Source organism: Papaver somniferum, chromosome 11 (assembly GCF_003573695.1).
Source record: "Papaver somniferum cultivar HN1 chromosome 11, ASM357369v1, whole genome shotgun sequence".
NCBI lineage: Eukaryota > Viridiplantae > Streptophyta > Magnoliopsida > Ranunculales > Papaveraceae > Papaver > Papaver somniferum.
In genome coordinates, this window is record NC_039368.1 from 2,527,840 (window position 1) to 2,552,001 (window position 24,162).

Below are 24,162 nucleotides of genomic sequence, written 5' to 3' on the forward strand. Positions count from 1 at the left end.
GAGAAGTGAAGAAATTCCAGTGTGGGGATTTGACTAAAAATTGAGTGAAGCAATCCCAGTGTGGATTTGGATAGTTTTGAGTTAAAGAATTTGGTTTTATGTTTGGTTAGCAAGTTGTATATAGCACAATGAGGTGTTTCTAGCTTGTTAAGGTTTGTGTTCCGCTGCGATGAAGAAGAATGTGAAGTGAGTGTTTGATGATTGCTGTGAAGAAGATTGGTTTATGAATTGAGTTTGATAATGATGACGAAATTCTGGTATGAGAAAAGACAACAACGTGTTAACTTTATCAATGGGAGAAGAGGAATAGAAAATGATAAAAGACAAGGAAGTACAAAAGTTTATCAATGGAAGAAGAGGGTTACGGAATTCTCGTTGAATGATATCTTGGTTTAAGGGAGGATGTTGGAAGTTAAACCAAGATATGGATTTGGTTTGTGGATCAACATCCTATTTTGATCCAGTCCAAGTAGATCAACTGCTGCAGTTGACGCAGTCAAGTTGGATCAACATACGGTGTTGACACACTGTGCGATATTTGGAAGTTGGAGCTAACTTGAGAAGCAAGTTCTGTCGGTTGTTGTATTTAGAGTTTTACTATGTTTAGAGTTTCTTTTATGGATGATCATGGGGAGAGTATGGGGCAGGTATGCCAATCCCAGTCACTGCCCCGTTCGTAAAAAAATACCCATACCCTCCCCGTTACCCACATGAATTGGGGCAGGGCGGGTATGGGGAATACCCGTTTAGGGCGGTTTTCCATGGGTTACCCGTAACACAGAGTTAATACATAAATTTATTTATAATCAAAACTTAAATATGAAGCAAACAAAAATAATAACATAAGAATAATGCATTCTAAAATTCTAAATTCAGAAATTCATCTTAAGGTGAACAAAAGAATCTTTAAATGACTTCTTAGTTTTTCTACTTTGTCCTTTCGATACAAGAACGATCAAAGAATGTGTCTGATCAAAACAAAGAAACGAAAGTGATGAATATACAAGAACGATCAAGAATATAGTAAATGTAAGAAAGCTCGACTAAGTGGTAGAAGTATAAAATTCGATACAAATTCTTACATAAAAGTCGAAACCCTTATAATATAGAAGAAACGGGGTGGGTATGGGGGGATCTTGAATCCCATCCCCGACCCATCTCCGTAGCTTATATTTCGGGTATTACGCATACCCGACCCATCCCCATTTGTGCGGGTAAAATCCTATCCAAACGGGACGGGTACCCACGAGGATGGGTTTGGGTGGGGCAAATGGTCATCCCTAGTTTCTTTGCGTTTTTAGAAGTGTGATTTATTTAGAGTTTGTTTTTATTAGGAAAATACTTTGAGTGATCGTCAAGTTTGTGAGACTATAAGTAGGCTATTGTGCCATAAGAATTGTACATCAAACTGATTATCAATGTAGTCTTTTTATTGCTTCCGCGTGTGTTCTCCTCTCTCTTGCTCGATCCTACAGTTATGGTATTGGTGGATTCCCCACTTTCACTCTTTCCAGTCTCACCTGCAAAATTCACATCAATAAACCAACCTCAGTCTCGGCTAATGACGTCCAAGATGATGCCACAAACCCTCTCCTTCTACCTCTCTATATGGGCTATGGATTTTGCGAGACGATTTGTGGTAAAACTTAAGGTAAAGAGACAAAGAAGCCACAAACCCTCTACTACGTCCATTCAACAATGAAGAAGGCGAAAGAATTATTGAGAAGGAAAATATGTAGAGAGTTGAGTTTTTTTTTTTTTGCCATGAAACTGACTAACTACAGTTTCCACAGTTAGTGGAATACAATTCGTATCTAACCGCTAAAGATTTGTGCGCCTGACATAAATTTGAAAAAATTTTAAGCGACAACTCTCCACGTATTGAAACTACAAAAACGGAACCACCAAGATTTCATTAGGTCATCACACGTTTTGGTATTAACACTTTTTGCCAGACCTGAAACTCTTTGACGCATTTCCACCAAAAGGTTCGATACCGCAGATCAAAAATGAACGACAGTATATGTCCCAAGGACAACTGACGGTGGATGGCGGAAAAAGCCACTCTACTATAGATTAGTGACTAGGTCTCAACCCGTGACTTAACGGCACGTGCAAGAATATGTGTTTCAAACGTATCCATCGATTCATACATGTCGTAATTGTCTGAGAAGAATCGAACCGATCGATCCAGGTCTAAATATTTTGAGGAGTTGGTTAATAAACATGTCCTTATCCTCGAATTTTTTAATATTGTGTATGTAAGTCATACAACCCTTTGGGACAAACATAGTTAATAGTTAGATCAAATCCTATGGGCAGTAGAACATTACTTCGTTCACTACTTCAAAAAAATATCACCAAAGGTCATTCACCAAATTTATAACAAAACAAAAAACACCTAAAATTATTTTAAAATCAATTAGATTAATCTTGCAAAATCTGTTAGCATTAGAATTTAATTTTTCTCTTTGATATAAATTGTTGGGTTCCCAATTTACACAGATTTGTGTTTATTCATTTTCCTAAAATTTATAATAATATTTAACTCTTGATCCATTTCTTATCTTGTGTCTTTATCTATTATCATGAACTATTTCTCAAGCAACGAAGTTCGGGAGAAATGAAAAAAACAGAAATCATGTCAAAAGGGAATAAATAGAGATATGAGAAACTAAATCGATTACAATTAATTCACGCATAGCCTTGCATAATCTCATGAAATAGGGGAGAAATAATGACAGAACCAGAAACCATGACAAAAAAGAGGAATAAAGAGATATGTGAGAAACTAGACCAATTACAATTAATTCGTGCATAGCCTTGTGTTTGGTCAATTTTTTTAAAGGTTTCATTTTTCTTCCTTCCCCCAACCCGTCAAATCTTAAAATCACAACATCTTCTTTTTTGGAAAAATCTGGCTTTTAAAAATTATTTTAATTTTTTTTTAAAATAATTTCAAAACTAAAATCAAATTAAAACAAAACAAAGAAAAATTAACCAAGGGTGACTAAATAATTTACCTATCTTATGACACCTTTTCTCACCCTACTACCACTACTTTTTCCAGCACCAAATTATCGTCGTCACTCAGCCAGTCTCACCAATACCCATCACCATTATCCCCACCGTTGATCCACCACCACCGCCCACCAACACAACCACCATTAGTGCTTAATTTACATATCTTAGGACCCTTTTCTCACCCTACTACCACTACTTTTTCCACCACCACATTATCGTCAACACTCCACCAGTCTCACCAATAGCCACCACCATTATCCCCACCACTTCCCGCCATCACAACCACCATTAACGCTTACTGATATGGTTAATATCAAATAAATTTCTTATGTATCAACAAAAATATATTCATTTGATTAATTAAAGAAACATTTATTATGAAATATCAATTGAACATTTTTTGTTAAAATTTAATTAAGCGTGATCATTTATAGCGATAGATTTATGTTCTGCAAGTATAAATTTGATCATTCTTTATCTATCCTAACTTGTCCAAATTTATTTTGTAATCTGAAAATGTAATCAATTTTATTTTAATACTAAAAACCGTGATTTATTCGGTCGGGTACCATAAATAATTGGGATTCCATTTGGGTGATCCAGCGGTCATGATCGTACTGTCTTATATGATTTAGTATCCTCCTTAAAATATTTTTTTTTGTCCGTTCTAGTTGTGCTAAAAACAACGAACTACATCTATCACAATACAATGTTTCCCGTTTTGTAAAGACACAAAACTATTATTGTCCACTACTATTCACTAACATCCACCATCGTACGTATAACCAGCCACGCCCACTATTTTTTCCACCACCAGCATTGTTACCACCTCCGCCACTCACAAATACCCGCCACTGTTTCCACCACCCACTGCTTCTTTCACTACGACCATTAAGAATTATTAATATAATTTTTAATAGACATGGTCATTGTAGTACAGTGGTAAAGTCATTGGGTGATGATACCAGTTTCCTGAGTTCGAAACTCGCCAGCACCAAATTCTTTACCGATCAATATATGTATAGTTTATAATCATATTATATATTAATAAAAATATGTATTTATTAGATTCATTAAATGAACGTTTATCATGAAAAATTAATTAATCATTCATCATGAGCAAATAATAGGACACTAATTAATAAAATATTTATAATGGTTAATTGAAAAAACCACGGTCGTAGATTTATCCCTCCTAGGTAAATCTCGGCCGCTCTTTATTTAGCCTATCTTATTCAAGTTTTGTTTTGTATTATATTGATTCCTCTGGTGGGCCTATATAACTGGACCCTCCTTCATGCTTTACTACTGGAACACCAGTAATAGCTACTTTCTTTCCCTCGAGATGTCATCCAGCAAAAGATATCTTGCAACTGCCAATTCTTATCCGAGAGACCGCCTCCACCGACTTAACTCAGCTTCATCTGAAAGGCTCTTGTCATTTTACAGAGAAATGATTTTCGTGTTTGTTTTTTTTGTTTTTCCTTTCTTGTCATCTTCTACAGAAACGGTTAGAGTCTGTATGGAGCTTTCCTAACATTTTTATTTTTAACATTTATTTGAACGGTAGTATCGTGTTTGAGTACTTTGAAGCCAACCCAGACAATTGATCATCTGCACTTGGGGGTTTGAAGGTTGGTCGATGGTTTCCTTGCTACGCAGGCTTTGAGAAGGTACAAGTGATGTTTTTGTTCAAGAAAAAGGAGGATGCCGGAAACAATTCTTTATTTATACATGCAAGATATACAAGTCAGGGGGAGCTTAGATATTTTGGATATATGCGCGTTATAACAAGTCAACAACAGTTCTGTAACAACAGACGAATCCGGCCGGCCACCGCCATGAATAATCTGTGCCCAAGATGATCTGCTTGTTTTCCTTGAAGTTGTTTCCTCATAACATAAGCATCTCCCCCATCCTCATAATAATTAATTACACTCTCATAATTATATCCTAATTTTTCAGTATAAAGATTAATTGCAGCTTGATTAGTTGTACGAACGTGAAGAGAAACATAATCACACTCATATTCTTGTACCAACGCGTTGTGAGCAGCATTCATGAGTTTCTCTGCAATTCCTAGTTTCCGATGAGTAGGAAGAACACCTAAATTGGCAATATAACCCTGAGTTTCAATACCTTGTCCTTCCGTCTGAGCAACAACAAATCCAACAATGGAACCGGTATTATGGTCTTCTGCGACTTCTGCGACATAAACAAGTCGTGGCCAAAAAAATATATATTCTTCATAGAGAAAATAATCCCAAGGGTCTTCCTCCGGGAAACATTGGAATTCCAAAGCTTGAATTGCTGGTATATCAAACATTGTTGCTTGTCTGATATCAGCCATATTGATTGGATTAAAGAAAAGAGATTAAGAATATTGATGAAAGAAGAATAAAACAGATGAACAGCTACATTAATATGAGACCAACTATGTTGCCTCGTTGAAGAAAAAGACCATGTCAAAAACGACCCTAATAGTGTGGGCTACACGTCGCTTACATAAGGAAAACGGGCCATACACGACCTTTTAAACTCAAAAATGCAATAAAATAGATTTTAAAATAAAATAAATAACCTCGCGTTTTTAGGGGCCACCCGAAAGGATTTAGGGCCCATCAATTTATACCCAGCCAAAGATTCTAGTTAAGGGGTACCTTATATGATATTGAAGTTATTTAAATGCCCTTCTGGTAAACTGTATAAAAACCAAATCAAAAAAATTCTACTCATTTCAACTCTTCTTCTTCCAGTTTCATATTATCTTCCGATTGTGGAAGAAAAAAAAACTTTCCATCGTTCTTGTGTTCAACCGAAACATCGTCGCGAATCGTAAAATCAAAACATCGTCAATTCTTTTATAAAACAATGGATAAGGGAAATGAAAACAATAGACCTAGAACCAAAAACGTTGCTCGGGGTATCGATCCAAAGATTGGGAGTTTAGCAAGAAATAAAGAAATTGTTGCTGCAAATGAAGAAGAACGCGAAGAAGAAGTACCCGTCGATGTAGTCGGTGGTTGCGATTCCGATAGTCAAACACTTCGTCAACTTCAAATGGCCCAAATTAGGTAAGAATCTATCATTTTTTGGGTTTATTTCGCTTTAATTCGACGAATCGAGAAAAAAAAATTCTTGGGTTTTCGGTTATTTATCCAGATTCGGGCGATATTCATGCTTATTTACTTCCGAATATAGTCATGTTCTTCATTTCTCAAGAACATCGACAGTATTCGGGAGAAATATTTGATGGTTATCGGCTGAATATTGTTGGCCATATCTTCCTGGATACAAACTGGTAATAATCGGTAGTTTAATGAATTTTTTGGCTCCCGAATATATTTAAGTAGACACACAGTATTCGGAAGTACACTCACTACCGAATATATATATATATATATTGAAAAAATCTCAAAATTTCTGATATAGGAAAAATCCCATTTTGGGGCCAGTATTTATTCGGAAGACAATATAATGTTTTATACCTCCGATTGTGTAGGATAAAATTTTAGATTTTCTGAACTCCAGTTGATGAATATTCGGTTGTAAACATGTTTAGTTATATTCCAATTGTTTTTCATTCGGGAAAAATATGTGTCTTCTTACTTCCGAATTTGTTCATTCGGGTTATAATTGTGTACTTTATCTTCCTATTGTGTAGGATGAAAAATTTAGAGCTTCTGAACTCCAACTGATGCATATTAGGTTGTAAATATGTTTAGTTAGCTTTCGATTGTTTTTTATTCGGGAACAGTATGTGTCTTCTTACGTCCTGTACATTCGGGTTATATTTCCATACTTTGTCTTCCGATTGTATAGTTTGTAAATATTGTTCCTTTCTTTGTTGTTTAGACAAAGTCGAGAAAGGAGGAAGAAAGTGACAGCTAGTGCTAGGAGGGAAAGGAGTGCCAAAGATAATTCAAGTGCTCAACAAAGCTTACAAGAACAAAGCAGTCAACAAGGAGTGCAACCAAGTGCTGAACAAAGTGTAGAACAACAAGGCAATGAACAAGGGGTGCAACCAAGTGTTGAAAAAACCGCTCAACAAAGTGCAGAACCAAATGCTCCACAAGTTACACCCCACATGAAATTGAACCAGTTGATCCAGTGCCAAGAGTATAAGAAGAAGGACAACCAAGTGGTACCCAAAAAGCCAAAAAAGGAAAAGATGGTGTAAAGAAGGATATTGCTAAGAAAGTATCACATCTTGTCCCTCAGCACTTGAAGAAGAAGGGTATTCCAGTAGGAACAATCTTTGGGCTACCGGCGGATGGAGGAAAATTGCTATTTGGATACAAAGACTCATGTGCCAGAGAAATATACGAAACCGAGGTAATAAAATTACTATTTTTATTAATGTATTGTATATGTGTTATATCGTAATATTTGTATTAAGGATTTTTTTATGTACTTTAATAGGATCAACAAGATGCGATCCGTCTACTCAAACCTACCGCCGCACCAACAAAAATGCTTGCGTGGCCTTTATCCGGTGAATGTGAAAGGTTCAAGTCAATTGTTGCCAACTCGGGGTTAGCGAATGCCGCCGAGAATTCATTGTTGGAACATGATCGTGTGGACATATCGGCGTTCGTGGAGAGAATGTATCCTGAGACCGATACTTTCCATATGCCGTTTGGGGAGATGACAATTACCCCGGATGATGTTGTGCATATTCTTAACCTTCCCGACCAAGGCACAGCTGTGAAGTTTAACTACAAAAAGCAGTTAAGTTGGGCACAACTTTATGCTCTAACTAAAAAGTGCTTAGGTTGGATGAAGAGATAACAACAGCAGATTTTAGGAGGCATGCAAGTTACAGAACAAGACAGATCAACATTACAGCTTTGATGAATATGTTCCGAGGCACCTTGGAGAAGGAAAAGAATGGAACGTTAACTGATGAGCAAGTGAACCATGCTGCCACCGCATATCTCCTTTGTGTATTGGGATGTTTCATATTCCCCAATACTTCTGGCAACCGGATCGACGCCAACCTTATACAACTTTTGGATCCTCTCCATGAAGTCGGTGACTATTCTTGGGGCACGACATGCCTAGCATTCTTGATAATATGGATCAAAGAGGCTAGAGACCTAGTTGATAATATGGATAACGAAGATTATGATGCCCAGTTTGGGGAGAAAGTCACGAAGAGGAATCCGCCCAAGGTGGCAATATCAAAGACGGGTAAAAGAACTCGAGCTTCATCGAGCGCTGAAGGTGCTCCAACTGAAGCTGCTCCAACTGAAGGTGCTCAAACCCGTGGTCGTGCAGGACTGGGAGGTAGTCACGGTCGTAAAGTAAAGAAGAGAAGATAAATGACAATGATTTGTATTGTACATTCGGGACTTTACAAGGGCCAATATAGAAGGTTAGACAACCCATATTCGGAAGTTTTGGTAACTAAGTTGACTTCCGATTATTGCAAGTTCAAAATTTGAAAAGTATCAGTTTTTCCCAAATTCTGATTTTTGGGCCATCGTACATTCGGGACTTTACAAAAAAAAAAATTATCTTCCGAATATTAAAAGTTCAAAACAAACCATGACATGGCTCTAGGTGGTTCCAAGGGACAATATAGAAGGTTAGACAACCCATATTCGGAAGTTTGGGTAACTGAGTTGACTTCCGATTATTGCAAGTTCAAAATTTGAAAAGTATCAGTTTTTCCCAAATTCTGATTTTTGGGCCATCGTACATTCGAGACTTTACAAAAAAAAATTATCCCCCGAATATTACAAGTTCAAAACAAACCATGTCATGGCTCTAGGTGGTTCCAAGGGCCAATATAGAAGGTTAGACAACCCATATTCGGAAGTTTGGGCAACTGAGTTGACTTCCGATTATTGCAAGTTCAAAATTTGAAAAGTATCAGTTTTTTCCAAATTCTGATTTTTGGGCCATCGTACATTCGGGACTTTACAAAAAAAAATTGTCCTCCGAATATTACAAGTTCAAAACAAACCATGCCATGGCTCTAGGTGGTTCCAAGGGCCAATATAGAAGGTTAGACAACCCATATTCGGAAGTTTGGGTAACTAAGTTGACTTCCGATTATTGCAAGTTCAAAATTTGAAAAATATCATTTTTTCCCAAATTCTGATTTTTGGGCCATCGTACATTCGGGACTTTACAAAAAAAATTATCCTCCGAATATTACAAGTTCGAAACGAAGTAATATACTTTCGAAGGCACGTCATTCGGAAGTAAGATATGTGTATGTACTACCGAATATAGGAGTGTTCCCATTTCTCCTGGGTTCTGAGTTCAAAATGCATATAATTGGATAGTTAGGAAAAATTAAAGAGCCCGATTCCTATATTCGGGAGACAACATTGTATTTTTTGCGACCGATTAAATCATATATCTTCACAAAAAAGTTTCCAAAAAACTTGTACAAATTACATGTTCGAAAAAAAAACGATCAAACATCGTCATCATCCGAGGGGATCAATTCGAGTAAATCAGCGGGAAAGTTGTTGTCCATAACGCGATCCCAATCAACCATGTTGGACTCATATTGTTTCACCCAATCCTTGCAATGGTTCATCGGGAAGTAATCGTGCCACTTACTCAACGGAGGTAACGGACAATCTTTATTTACTCTTAAACCGATAAAATGCATTTCATTCACAAATGCCATTACGATTCTTCTATCTTTAACCGACTCGTCGCAAGCTGTTCTTGTGGGTGCAAACGTCATGCTAAGTCCATACATAGGAGGAACAAAGAAATGTACCACGCAATTCAAAACGTCTGCTAGGAGATATCCAAATTTAGGCATTGTCATCCAATACTTGGATCCGATTGTCTTCAATCCCTTTAGGAACTTCACACGCACAACTAAGTCTTTGAACTCTTGTTCTTTTTCGAATCTATCTCCTCGCCTCATCATCTCCATATAAAAAAACTTGTCCTTCACTAGTTGTACCGCCATCTTATTTCTTAAATATTGGCATTGGGTGACATCTTCGATACCCGCCTCTCTAAAGTAACCCATTTGTTCCGTAGCAACGTAAAACCCACAATTTTTTGAGGAATTCGTTTTTGGGGCCATTCGGGGGTAAATAACTCTACATAACTACCGAATGTAGATTTTTTTGGAAAACCAGTTTGGGGTTTTTTCTCATATCGGCAGTAAACTACTATCTTGGAACTACCGAATATACATATTTGGGACTGAGTGTGTTATATTCGTAAGTTTATTCGAGAAATTATCTACCGAATCTGGGTAGTTCATGGCATTCAATGCATGCAATAATCGGTTTTTCTTGTTTACAAAAGCACACAAACGCATGCAAATCGAGTATTTGAGTTTCTTAACACAAATCCAAGATATGAAATAAATTTTTACACGAATTGATCAACCAAGATTAGTTGTAATTATTCTCTTGAAACTTTCTTGTCTGACCCACCATGGTTGTCGTCTCAATGGAATAACCCGGCGTCCCGCTTATTTTGGTTGAAGTTGTTTCCTCATTAATAGAACTATTGTTTCTTAGTTACACTCTCTTTACACTTCTCATTACAGCATGTCAGTCTCTTTACAGAGTGTACCACTCACGTCTTGCTAGCTGTCATTCTCTTTACATGTCAATTGTTCATTGGACCTTCTAGATCTGTGTCGTGATTGGTCTTAGTTTGTCTGTTGTATTAATATCTCTTTTAGTCGCTTGTCTCCGTAACAAAAAGACTATCACCAAAGAAATTGCATTCTCCATTAATGTATGGTTCTTGAAGAATTGATTGTCAATCTATCAAATAATACAACTATGGTATCAAGAGTTCCAGAGATCCTCACTTCCGCTTGATTTCTCTGTTCTTTTTCTTTCTTCTTTACCAAATATTGCTGCTTACTTTAGATCTTTCAATTCTTTCTTCATCAATGGCGTTGAATGCTTACGTATCTCAAATCTCACAAATTCCACTAAATCATGTTACTTCAATCATTCATCTGAAACTAAAAGAGGACAATTTCATTACCTGGAAGAGCTTGTCACTACCATTGTTGAAACGATACTGGGTTCTTGGTCTCATAGATGGATACATTCGATGTCCACCAAAATTTCTTAATCAAGCAGATCTGGATGCAGGACTTGTTAATCAACATTATACAGACCGGACTGATGATGACAATACTCTCATTCGATGGATTCAATCTACAATTTCTGATGTTGTCATCCCTTATGTTGTTGGTGCTAATTTTTCAAGAGAACTCTGTCTTAATATCGACTCAAGGTTTGCAAGAACTTCAACTACTCATTCAATTCAGTTACGTACCAAATTGCAGTCATTAAAGCTTGGTTCCGACACAATTACTGAGTACTTAGGTGAAATTAAAAATTTATCAGATCAACTTTCTGCTGCTGGTTCTACAGTGTCAGATGATGAATTAGTTGTTCTTATTTTACATTGTATTGGCAATGATTACAATGCTTTCGGCACTTCTATTAGAATTTGTAATTCTCCAGTTACCTTTGATGAACTACATAACCTTTTGCTTAGAGAAGAAATTGTGGTTAATGAAAGATCCAAGAATCTCCTATCTGAAGCCAATAACAAAGATTTTGCTTCTTTTCAGTCTTAACAAGCATTTCTTGCTCCGCAAAGGTCAGCTTCAATCTCTTCGGGTTTTCCTTCTTATTCATTTTCTTACAAGCAGGAGTCGTGGTAGAAATAATGCTTATAATCCTTCTTATAGAAGTAATTTTCATTTACCACCAAGAACCTCTCATTTCACTTCTCCCAATTTTCACTCACAACCACCACCACCACCACCAAATCCCACACCACCTCCAAATACTTTCTTACCTAATGTATCTACTGGTATGGATAGTGTTATCTGTCAAATTTGTAACAAAGGTGGTCACACTGCTTTGGCTTATAGACATAGACTTAACTTTGTTTATCAGAATGTCAATACTCCACAAAATATGAGTGCAATGTTAGCCACAGCAAATATTCTTGGTGAAAATCCTTGGTATGCAGACACTAGAGCATATAACCATATTACTTCTGATGGTTCTGAATTACAATTTGCTTATGCTTATGATGGAAATGAACAAATTCACACAGGCAATGGTGAAGGTATGAAAATTACTAGCACTGGATTTTCTTTAAAGTCTTCTCCTGATCATATATTTAAACTATCAAATGTTTTTTTAGTACCACAAGCTTCTCAAAACTTGCTATCAGTTCACAAGTTTACTTCTGATAATAACTGCTCCATCACTTTTGACACTCGTGGTTTCACTGTGAAGGACTTATCAACTGGGAAGACACTTTTACAAGGCCCTCATCTTAATGGTATTTATCCTCTACATTTTCTACATTAGTCTTCTAGTAAAGCTCTTGCTGGTGTGACATCTACAAATTCTCTTGATATCTGGCACAGAAGACTTGGACACCCTTCCTTTCAAACTATGCAGCATGTTTGTAGGAGTTTAGATCTTCCACATGTAATGAAATCTCCATTGTTTTGTCATGAATGTAGTACTGTTAGAAGTCATAAGTTGCCCTTTACAGAATCTCATCACTCTAGAACACATCCTCTGGAGCTGTTACATTTAGATTTGTGGGGTTTTAGTCTTGTAAAATCTAATTCAGGATATACATATTATGTCAACCTAATAGATGACTTCTCAAAATATTGTTGTATTTTACCATTATATGAAAAGTCTGATTTTAAACAAGTTTTTCTTCTTTTCAAAGTTCAAGTTGAGAATATTCTTCATGCTCATATTGGTACTATAAGAACAGATGGAGGTGGAGAATTCTTACATAAATATTTATCATCCTTTCTCAGTAACAATGGAATTGTTCATGAATTATCTTTTCCACACACACTATAACAGAATGGTGTTGCAGAGTCTAAACATAGATATTTAGTAGATGTTAGCAGAACATTCTTACTTCAATCTGGATTATCAGACTCATACTGGGTAGAAGAATTTCATACTGCTAATTTTACTTTCAATAGAATTCCTACTAGGGTAATTTTCAACAAGACACCATATGAACTTATTTTTAAACATCAACCAGACTATACCTTTCTGAAGACATTTGGCTGATTATGTTATCCTTGGCTTAACCCTTATACAACTTCAAAACTGGATCCAAGAAGCAAAGCTTGTATCTTTATTGTCTACAGTCAACAACACAAAGGTTACAAATGTTTAGATACTACTTCAGGTAGAGTTTATGTATCCAGGCATGTTATTTTTAAAGAGACTATTTTCCCACTGAAGGCAGATGTTGTTCCATCCTCTATGTCTTGTTCTTCTTCAGATACTTCTCCTATAAAAGATTGCACAACTCATGTTTCTGGTGATTTGGACTCCATTCCTGCTTCTGCTCAGATTGAACAACCTACTATCATTGTACCTACTTCAATTGTGAATCCTCCTCTGTAGTCTCCATCAACTACTTCTTCCACTAATACTCATCAAATGATTACAAGAGGTAAAAATGGAGTGTTTAAGCCAAAACTTTACTCCACCAGGCATGCTATTTCTGCTACAATGGCTGACAATATCTCTCCTACTTCTCCTACTTGCTTCTCTCAAGCTAAGAAAATCCCTGAAAAACACACAGCTCTCTAAGAAGCAGGTACCTTTTCTCTTGTCCCTCCTCATCCTTCTCAGAACTTAATTGGATGCAAATGGGTTTACAAAATAAAACAAAATCCAGATGGTATAATTTCTAAATTTAAATCTGGACTTGTTGCAAAGGGATTTCATCAACAAGAGGGACTTGATTACACAGAGACTTTCAGTCTTGTTGTGAAACCTACTACTATCAGATTTGTTTTGGATCTAGCTGTTCATTTTAACTGGTTCATATCTCAGATTAATATCAGTAATGCCTTTCTTCATGGTGACCTCTCTGAAGATGTGTTTATGACTCAGCCTCCTGGATTTATCGATGCCACTAAACCAGAGTATGTTTGTAAACTAAATAAGTCATTATATGGCTTAAAACAAGCCCCAAGGGCTTGGTATCAAAAACTAATGGATGATTTACTCTCTTTTGTGTTTCATACTTCCACGGCAGACACCTCTCTCTTTGTTCAGATGATTGGTTCCAGATTGACAATTGTCTTGGTTTATGTTGGTGACATTTTAATCACAGGGACTCCTAGAGATTATTGCACTTCTCTTATTTCTTCACTAGGTGATCATTTTCCTGTCAAATATCTTGGTTATCTTCATTACTTCCTAGGCCTTGAAGTTAAGAGAAACTCCAATGGTTTGTTTTTATCTCAGACCAAGTATGCTCTTGATTTATTAGAGAAATTTGACATGACTGGTGCCAAGACTGCTTCTTCTCCAATTCCTGTCAGCTGCAAACTCACTCCTTCTTCAGGTACTCCTTTATCTGATCCAACACCTTATAGGTATCTAGTTGGTGCTCTCCAGTATTTGACATGGACAAGACAAGAGATAAGTTATGCAGTCAATCGGGTTTGTCAACACATGCAACGGCCTACCATAGATCATTCCATTGCTGCCAAAAGGATTTTAAGATACATTAAAGGGACTCTTGATTTTGGTATTTTGTTCTCCAAGGGTCTTCTTGTTGTTCATGGATTCAGTGATGCAGATTGGGCTGGTAACCCTGATACTAGAAGGAGTACTGGTGGTTTTTGCATATTTTTTTTTGGATCTAGTCCTATTTCATGGTCTAGCAAGAAACAAAGTACAATTGCTAGATCTTCTACTGAAGCTGAATATAGAAGCTTAGATGACTCTGCAGCTGAATTATCCTGGATTTGTCAACTTCTCAAAGATCTACATATCTTCATCCCTATGGCACCTAATTTACATTGTGACAATATGAGTGCCAGCTCATACTCTTCCAACCCTGTATTTCACAGTCGTATGAAGCATAAGGTTGTTGATTATCACTTTGTTCGTGAATTGGTTCAAGCTAAGGTTCTGCAGGTTTCTTACATTTGCACTCTCAATCAACTTGCTGATATTTTTACCAAAGGTTTGGCTGCACCAAGATTTGCTTATCTCAGACACAAGTTGCAGATTCTACCTTCTAGCACCTACAACTTGAGTGCGAGTAATAGAACTACTGTTTCTTAGTTACACTCTGTTTACACTTCTCATTACAGCCTGTCAGTCTCTTTACAGACTGTACCACTCAAGTCTTGTTAGATGTCATTTTCTTTACGTGTCAATTGTTCATTTGACCTTCTAGATCTGTGTCGTGATTTGTCTTGGTTTGTCTGTTGTGCTAATATTTTTTTTTTTTTTTTTTTTGAAACTAGGCATAGGCCCGTCCTGCCCCTGGCAGCATAGCCACCGGCCTACTCCCCACTGAGCATACTTGGCCCCTTTACCCCATAGTATAATTACAAGAAATCTTCAATGTTTGAGCGGAGACCTCCTACTTGAGAATCAGACTCCTGACCAACTGGACTAACCCCGGATGGTTATATTAATATCTCTTTTAGTCGCTTGTCTCTGTAACAAACAGACTATTACCAGAGAGTAATTGCATTCTCCATTAATGTCTGGTTCTTGAAGAACTGACTGTCAATCTATCAAATAATACAACTACTCATAACATAAGCATCTTCCTCGTTATCATAAAACTCAGCTGCAGTTATCTGGATTTGATATCCTAATTTTTCAGTAAAAAGATTAATTGCAGCAACACTACTTCTTCGAACGTGAAGAGAAACATATTCAGACCCATATTCTTGTACCAGAGCTTTCTCAGCAGCAGTCATCAGCTTCCTTGCAATTCCTTGTTTACGCTTATCTGGATGAACACCTAAATATGAAATATAACCATGACGTTCTCCTACCATCTTACCAACAACATATCCAAGAATACCACCACTTTGGTAGACATAAAAAAGTTTCGGCCAGAAAACTATACGATCTTTGTAGTAATAAGAGTCGCGTGGGTCTTCCTCTGGAAAACATAGGAAGTTGCAAGCTTGAATCCCTGGTATATCATCCATGGTTGCTTGTCTGATATTAAACATGATTGAATCGATTTAAATGATGATATTGATTGATGAGAGAAGATTAAAACAGTACAGGAATATATAGCTATCTAGTTTATACGAACAATGGTTAAGGCTATTCTGTGAAACCAAATAAATTAACACTTCTTATATATATATAGAAAGGCTTTCCTAATAATGATATTCCTAAGTAGAAACGAACTAGGAAAAAAATATATAGAAACCCTTTCCTAACAATGATATATTCCTAAGCAGAAACGAACTAGGAAAAAAAAACATAAATTTTACTGATTTTTGGGGCGGTGGACTGACAGTGCTTTGTTGACCTTCAGAGACTTTTGGTCAAAGAAAGATGGGTCTTAGGTAGTAACCTAGGTTATCCCATATCCAAATAATCGTTTGATTCCACATTTCCACCCCATTATAAATGAAATCTTAGATATATGACTGCCTCTAATATATCATTCTCACAGGTCAAAACCATATCACTGGCGGTCACTAATAAAGTGTACGCACCTAACAGCCACGGCTCATGAATCCACTGTACTAGCTCCAACTCGAGCCAAAAACTTCTGACTGCACAATTTTCCGTTTCTTTCCCTGTATTTTTTCTAGCTCCATTGAACACACCTGGAATGTTGCACAATATATTTTCAATCCCAGCATTTTGATTTTCAGAATCCAAACAAACAATTAAAAATTTTACATTGGAGAAGAGAGGACATACTTGATAATTTAGTGGTTGCTTCGACAGGGAATCAAACACAGTACACAAACACGGGGGATGCCTAGCATTTTCAGGTTACTGACAAGAAATGACAGCAATAATTTCAACGATTCCCCGTCAAGTGCCAACCGCTACCAGTCACACCATCGACAAGTTTTATAGTCAAAGATGAAGGGCCAATTGTGGCAGCAAGGGTGTCAACAGTAAACTGGTAAAGCACCTCAGCATTTTGGTCTGCAGAGGACATCGTTCCTGAAATTTACGGCACAATTCCTTGGTGATTTTAAAAAAAGGGCGTCTGATGGTTTGGTATTTGTTTTTCATCTGGGCTGTAGGATTAGCAACGCCCATAAATCGTTCTGATCAGGGGACAATAAAGAGTGTCACTAAATGGATTGGGAACAGAAATACCACCCTTAATTAGTCCGAAGTGTGCGGGCAGCCGCTGCATGAAGTGCGCGCGCCCCACTTGTAAACAACTCTGCAAGGGCATTCCACATTCTACTGCTAATTTACAGAGCACATGGAGGGTGAAATTATTCTTGATTTTATTTATTGATTTGTAACACAGGACACAAAATATACTTCTACATATGTATGGTGCATTAAGTTTTCCCAACAGGTTTTTAATGCTGTTACTACCAGTGCTTCTGATGTTTGTGGGTTAAGTTGAAATGAAGGTTAAACATGTATATCGGATAAATAATATGCTATATTCGGCTTTTCACTTCTTCTAGTCCTACCTAATGTAAAGTTCCCTGCCATTTCAGAAATACAATACACATCACAAATTAAATCTAGCTCAAATGATAGCAGCTTACAAACTTACACGCTGAACAAAAACCAGCATTTATTTCTTAAAGGCGGGTCTAATTCTTAAGCATAAAAATATTACTTGATGTCATTGATGGATTAGATTTTTGGAGTTGTTTCTCTCCGACTTATGAGTTTTGAGGTAATACACCTGTCAACTACTGTTTAAGGGGATCCAAACTGCTTTGATTAAATATGCATTTTTTAGTTCATTTATGAGCGTAAGACAAGAAGACAACACAGAAATAAGCACTCTGGAACACTTCCACAAAGCACCCTGCAACTTCCATCCAGCATTGATAGAGCCAGAGGTCTTGGACTACTAGAGCTCATGGTTTTTTTGGTTCAAATGCAAATTTGATAAGTTACCTCCTTCCCTTCCTAGTGAGGAAGGGAAGCACCTCGCTTTGTCATTATTTAGGCAAGTACATTTGACAAAGATTACAAAAACAAAAAAGTGCATAATTTAAACCACTAAATTGTAACATAATTTTTACTAGAACTCTGTGGACAAAAGCGTAAGAACTCCTTAATGTTCAAGCAACTAATTTGATTCCAGAGGTTTATTTTATACTTGCTGATTACAGTTCACATACAGATACCCTGCCCGAAAGATATTTCTACGGTTTCACAACAAAATTCAAACATCACATTGCCATGGATTTAGATAAATTTATTGATGATGAAGCATAAAACTACTACTCAATACATATAGTCTTCAGTTTTTTCAAACGTGTGAAGCAACCTAATATCCAAAACCGAAATAACAAAACAAGCATGCACAAGAAAGTGAAGCATGATTACATTTAAATTAAAAATGGTAAAGACATTCCGGATAATTCGAAATGTGGATGATTACCTTGTATTTAAGTTATCGAATCCTTCAGTTCTGAATTAGGTTTTGATAATCCAGCTGACCTTGGAATACCTCCATCAGTTCAGGAACTTCTTGAGCGTTCTTCTTGACAAACTTCTCCAGAAAAATCATGTCTACCATTGTTAAAATCGAACTTAAAGAAATAATTTCCTTAATCAGACCCTTGGAGACTAAAATCTTGATAACAGAACACCTTGGAATAATCCTTCCCTTCAAGCTACAACTAATTAGTAGTGGGGTTTCAGCAACAGATGATGAATCATGCCCCATTTCATTGACAACAAAATCCATAACTGCCATAATCTTTTTCTCAGAAGCCATCATACAACCAGGATCTTTTCTAAATGCTAGTTGAATTTGATCTTCAGACCAACCCCATCTCTTATAAACATCCATCTTCTTTATCCAATTGGCTTCTGTCATTGACGCCAATCCATGTATAGCTTTAAGAAATGTGGTTCTCGAAGGATCAAAACCCATTTCCTTAACCTTTTGTACAATCTTTTTAAAACTATCCACATCTCCAGTAAATGCTACTGGCTGCTGGATTAACCACTTAGAAATATTAGTGACCGGGACACCTTCAGTTCTCAAAAGCTCTAGGTTGACCATCAATCTTTTAACCTGTTTTCTACTAAGAATCCAAGAATTTCGTCTAAGCAATTTAATGAAGTTTTCATCAGATTGAACAATGGTCTTAAGGATATCAAATGAAGGAATCATTCCTTTGTTCAAACTATGCCTCAGGATCAATGGGTCATTTAAGATGAAATTGGCAAGGTCAAGTCCACAAAGCCTTTTGGATATGAAAAAATCTAATTTTGGTTTTAGGGTTTTATCAGGTTTGAATGAGAGGATGAATGGATACTTATTGATTAGTTTAGAAATGTGGGATTCAGTAAATCCATAAGCTCTAAGTAAGGTTAGTACTGAATCAGGATTAGATTTGGTTTTGAAATTGAGTGATTTGGAAGCAGTAATTGGTTCATTTTCAGACAATCCACATGAATTAATCAGATAAGAAGCCACGAATGAAGAATTGGAATCAGAAGAATTAAGATTACCATCACTAATAGTAGAGAAGGAAGAGAAAATAGAAATAACCCTAGACTTGTTTACAACATTTTGATTTTGAAATGTAAAAAGAAAATACTTAGCTGGTGGTGCTGATGAAGAAGAAGATTCTCTATGGATGAGCTTCCTTTTCAGAGTTACTCCCAATTTATGAAACAAAGATCGAAGCATTTCGCCTTTCACCACAAAATTGAGCGAAGAAGAAGAAGAGTCTGTGAGAGTGAAAATAAGAAATTCTGAAATCTCACCCCAAATTGAAAAACGCTAGTTGTCTAGAGATAAGTATTGGTTCGCATCCTTGGTTGCGGTAAATGCAAGTCCACCTAATTTGACGCGATAGTGGGCTTGCCGGCTCGACAGACCAGCAATTTCGAGGGTTTGCTCATTGTTTGTGCTCCTACGTCTGTCTGTCTTTTTTTTTTTTTTTTTTTTTAAGAAAGATGGGTTTGAGACCTGAAACCTATAATTTATTAAATTATCTTATTAAGTATGAGGTCTGAAAGGATACATAGTGGTGGAGGATCAAGATTGGAATCACGATAATATGATAACTCGAGTTGAGTACATCATAATGATACAACATATAAAATACAAAACATAATGTATCCCAATTTATGAAATACAACAATTGTACAGAATAATTGATCGAAAAGATAAATGATGTAATCCAAACAATAGTCTTCTCATTAGACTTCAACCATTTAAAAACTTCTTCCTCATTAAGATGTAATTCTTTATAAAAGGAATGATCGGCTCCAAATATGATCATTACAATCTGTTCCAGTAGTCATTTGATCAACTTCATGAGAATTTTGATCATCGTCATGTCAGAATTGGTCATCTTTGAAAGTGTACTTAGATATACCATTAGACTCCTTTGGAAAACCCAAAGCCAATAATAAATCACTGTAATAGCGAATCGAAACTATATGACAAAGAATTGTCATAGAGATAATATTTATTGAAAACATAAAAGAATACAGAAAACAAGATCCTAATTTCACAAACAAGTGCAATTTTATTTATTTAAACATGATTTATTGAGTAAAACAATCAAGATTTGCTCGTTCGATATGAAATCCATACCTAAACTCGAGTAAATCTAGGTTTAGGATGAAGAAGATGATGTATAAAATTAGGATTAGTTTTTTTTTTTTTTGGGGGGGGGGGGGAAACAGTTTTGGCGGAGAAAGATAGAAAAAAGAATAATATATGTTTATCTTATCTTACTACTTCCTAGTTCGGGGCGAAGTGTAATTATTTGGGACCTGTTACTAAAACAAAAAAGAGGTTGTTAAGAAGTATTCTCCGGAAACCCCCTATCTATGCACTTTTTTGAAGGCCTAATGTGCCCTTATTTTATTAGTGGTAATTAATTAAGTTAATATTAGTTCGATTAACTAGTGTTTGAGTTTGATTATAGTGTTCGGATTAGAGTAGAAATTCATTTGTTCTTTTAAAGTTTGGAAAAGAAAAAGAAGTAGAGAAAATGAAATTTATGGTGACGATGAAGATTCCAGTAGTGATGAAGAAGTGAATGCATCTTATGATCACCCATATATGGAAAACAAATTCAAATTTTTATTCGACAGCACCATATAAACCAATTTTGGGTTAAATCCCCAAATTGGGAACGACAATCGGTCGTTGTTCATCTCCATACAAATCGATTGTAGTATAATCGGTCTATGTACATATATATGTAATCCGACTGTGGAGATAAAAGTTGTACAACAAAATGCGAACATAAATCAGATGTTACTCAACGTGAACCGATTGTTGTTTTTGGGAAATTTTCTCTAAAACCATCAAATCCTTATCGGTTGATATACTTTGATATAAAAACTGATTATTCACAATCGGTTTTCTCGATTGTTACTAGAGCTGCACAAGACCCGGTCCAGACCCGGTGACCCGCTCCAAACCCATAATTCCCGGACCTGTACCGACCCAGACCCGGAGTAGCCAGTACAGGTACCGGTTCTGAATGTTGATACCCGGAACAGACCGGTACAGGTATTGGTTCTGGCCTATTCCCGATCTGTACCGGACCGAAATACCCGGTAAATTAGAGCCATTGATATTTTTTAGGATATTACATCCTAGCCATCCCTTGTAGGTTTAGTCTCATCTTCAAACATAGGGTATATCATTTTATTTTTTTCGTTTTTCCCGATCTGAACTCCTCCTTCACTGAAGAGTCTGAAGAAGAGAACAAGAACAAGTGAACAACATGCACCATAGATCGTGAAATTTCTTTGTTCATACGTATCAATTTTCACCCCCCACAGATTCAAGGTTAGTCCTGGACTCCTGGCTTGAATCTCAATTTTTTTTCTCTTTTTTTTTCAATTTAGAAATTTGCTTTCCTTGTTTTTCTTCTGAATCTTCTTGGGTTCTTGTTTACTGATTCTTCTACAAAGTAAACAAAGATTCTTAATAAGCTTAACGAATAAGGTGACGCACTGACGCAGTGACGCTGATGCTGTTGTTTGAGTTCTGAAAGAAGTAGAAAAGGGTAAGATTATTTAGGTTTCTGAATTGATTGATTTCTTTCCTTGAAGTTGATTTGTGCTGATAGATTAAAGATGAGTCTTCTGTAAATTTTTAGTTAGAGTTTTGCATGAGGTTTAATTTTTGAGTTTGTAGAAAGTTAGGGTTTTCCCCTGTTTTTCCCAAAAACCCAAAAATTAGGGTTCGTATGAATAAGGGTGACTGTTTTGGAATCCACAGATGAAGAAGATGAATTGGTTAGGATTGAATTTGGGTTGATAGTTTAAGGTTCTGCATAGGAGAATTAGAAACTAGGGTTTTAGGTTGTATTTAAGAATTAATTGGATTGTTTTGGGAGGAAGATGAATTGGGTGTTGCTGTTGGTGTTCTTATGTAGAAATAGATCTAGTATTGGTAAATACAATTGATAAAGTTGTTCTGTTGATATGGATTTGGGTGGTGAATGATTTGGATTCAGTTGAAGGGGTTTGTGAATTAGTCTTTGTAATTAGGTTTGGATAGAACTTAGGTTTGGATTGAACATATTAGCAAATATTACCATTCAAAATCAAAATATAGAATCATGAGAAATCAGTGTGTAGAACCTAATGTTTGTTTGGCGTTTGATCACTGACAGTAGACTTAATGTTGTAATGTTTCTCATATAGTTTCTTGTAAGATGCTTTGATTGAAAACCTTTCTCGTTTCTCTATCTTGTTGTCTTGTTAATTACCTGCACTGAATCACTGATATGTTGCAGCCTTGTAGGCCTTTGAGGTGCTAAATGGGGAAGCGCAAAGCACCAGATGATTCCAATGATGCTGATGGCATTGCTCCTGTTAGTGTAAGACCATAATAAACTTTTTTTTTTTCTTTTTTCTTTCACTTTTGTCGAGAACATCAACTGGTGGCATTAATTTGTAGATGAGTTGGTGAAATCATGTCGTATTTTTGATGTAAACAGTAATGTGATGTATTAAAATACCAAAAACACATGTGCATGGGTGTACTGTACAATATCCATATTCTTTTAGGGTCCACTTTGCTACATTATTATCATTGCAGAAATGTCAAAGATTATTCTTTTTGGGTCCACTGTGCTATGCGTGAATGCAGTATCATACGGCACAATGAAACATTGAGCATTAGAATTTCTCACACAAGAGAACTAAGGGTCATAATGCTTCCTAATCCCAGTGTTTCTTAACTGAATTGCTTACAATTATTGTTGACCAATGTCTGCTCCCTGAGTCATTGCAGAAATGTTTATTATTGCTTAATATTTATGACCAATGCCTATTTTATTACTGCTTATTTTTAATGTTTTATTATTGTTTAATATTTGTTAGATGACATTGAATCATTGACAGTTTAATGTTTAATGCACTTAGAACACCTGACCAATGTCTGCTATTACTGTTTAATGTTTGTTAGATGACTACTCCAAATACAAGTACAACTATTGGAGCAGAAGTTGGATCATCCTCTCAAGCTTCATCTCACACAAATGAAGCTGAAACTACACCAACAAGTACAACTGAAGTTAGTGCAAGCAAAAAGAAGTATGGCAAAGTGAGATCTGGAGTTTGGTTGGAGATGACAAGGGTAAGTGACACTCAAGCTCAATGTCATCATTGCAAGGGATTATATGCTGCTGACAATGATGTACATGGCACTTCTGGATTACGGAAGCATTTGAATAGATGTGCAAAGAATCCTAACAAGAAGGTAGAAAAAGGACAACAAACTCTGTTGATGCCACCCCCAAAGCCAGGTGAAGATGGTAAACTTGTGTCATGTACTTACAGTTATGATAGGTTAAGAAGGGCTCTTGTTGAGTGGATAATTAAGGATGAAATAGCTTTTAGAGCAGTAGAAGGGTCAGGCTTTGTGGCAATGATGCAGGTGGCAGAGCCTAGGTTCAAGGTTCCAGGGCGTATGACAATTTATAGGGATGTTTTGAAGCTCTATATAGAAGAGAAGAATAACCTAAAAACTTATTTCTTGACATCTAAGCAGAGGGTATCTTTGACAACAGACACATGGACATCACCAAATAATTATAATTATATTTGTGTAACCGTTCACTATGTTGATCAGAACTGGAAACTACAAAAGAGAATACTCATGTTTTGTCAAGTTGAAGGTCATACTGGTAATGCA

The 24,162-nt window shown here is 36.3% G+C and overlaps 4 protein-coding genes across 7 annotated transcripts; 1 reads left to right on the plus strand and 3 right to left on the minus strand.

Moving 5' to 3' along the window:
• Positions 1–4,819: 4,819 nt before the first annotated feature.
• On the minus strand, positions 4,820–5,374 carry LOC113323920 (N-terminal acetyltransferase A complex catalytic subunit NAA10-like). Its single transcript, XM_026572270.1, has one exon. It carries the CDS (start codon positions 5,372–5,374, stop codon positions 4,820–4,822), a length of 555 nt encoding a protein of 184 aa, XP_026428055.1.
• A 5,541-nt stretch (positions 5,375–10,915) lies between these two features.
• Positions 10,916–11,617, plus strand: LOC113323921. The gene has a single exon (XM_026572271.1). It carries the CDS (start codon positions 10,916–10,918, stop codon positions 11,615–11,617), a length of 702 nt encoding a protein of 233 aa, XP_026428056.1.
• A 3,903-nt stretch (positions 11,618–15,520) lies between these two features.
• Positions 15,521–19,744, minus strand: LOC113320297. 4 transcript variants are annotated; one of them, XR_003346020.1, is made up of 4 exons: positions 18,415–19,744; positions 16,743–16,994; positions 16,532–16,645; positions 15,521–16,019 (listed from the first exon to the last, which is right to left on the minus strand). XR_003346020.1 is itself a non-coding variant. In XM_026568222.1 (2 exons), exon 1 carries the CDS (start codon positions 19,675–19,677, stop codon positions 18,439–18,441), a length of 1,239 nt encoding a protein of 412 aa, XP_026424007.1. In that variant the 5' UTR covers positions 19,678–19,744; the 3' UTR covers positions 16,979–17,101; positions 18,415–18,438. The 4 variants fall into 4 exon arrangements, 2 of the variants coding, with proteins under 2 accessions (XP_026424007.1, XP_026424008.1); XR_003346021.1 differs by lacking the exon at positions 16,743–16,994; XM_026568222.1 differs by lacking the exons at positions 15,521–16,019; positions 16,532–16,645 and having other exon boundaries at positions 16,979–17,101.
• LOC113323922 (N-terminal acetyltransferase A complex catalytic subunit NAA10-like) lies at positions 15,584–16,009 on the minus strand. Its single transcript, XM_026572272.1, has one exon. The coding sequence runs from the start codon at positions 16,007–16,009 to the stop codon at positions 15,584–15,586; it is 426 nt and encodes a 141-aa protein (XP_026428057.1).
• Positions 19,745–24,162: the final 4,418 nt, after the last annotated feature.

What these genes read in the sequence shown, in the direction of transcription:
- LOC113323920 (XM_026572270.1), bottom strand. Translation starts at nt 5,374, where the DNA reads ATGGCTGATATCAGACAAGCAACAATGTTTGATATACCAGCAATTCAA.
- LOC113323921 (XM_026572271.1), top strand. Translation starts at nt 10,916, where the DNA reads ATGGCGTTGAATGCTTACGTATCTCAAATCTCACAAATTCCACTAAAT.
- LOC113323922 (XM_026572272.1), bottom strand. Translation starts at nt 16,009, where the DNA reads ATGGATGATATACCAGGGATTCAAGCTTGCAACTTCCTATGTTTTCCA.
- LOC113320297 (XM_026568222.1), bottom strand. Translation starts at nt 19,677, where the DNA reads ATGCTTCGATCTTTGTTTCATAAATTGGGAGTAACTCTGAAAAGGAAG.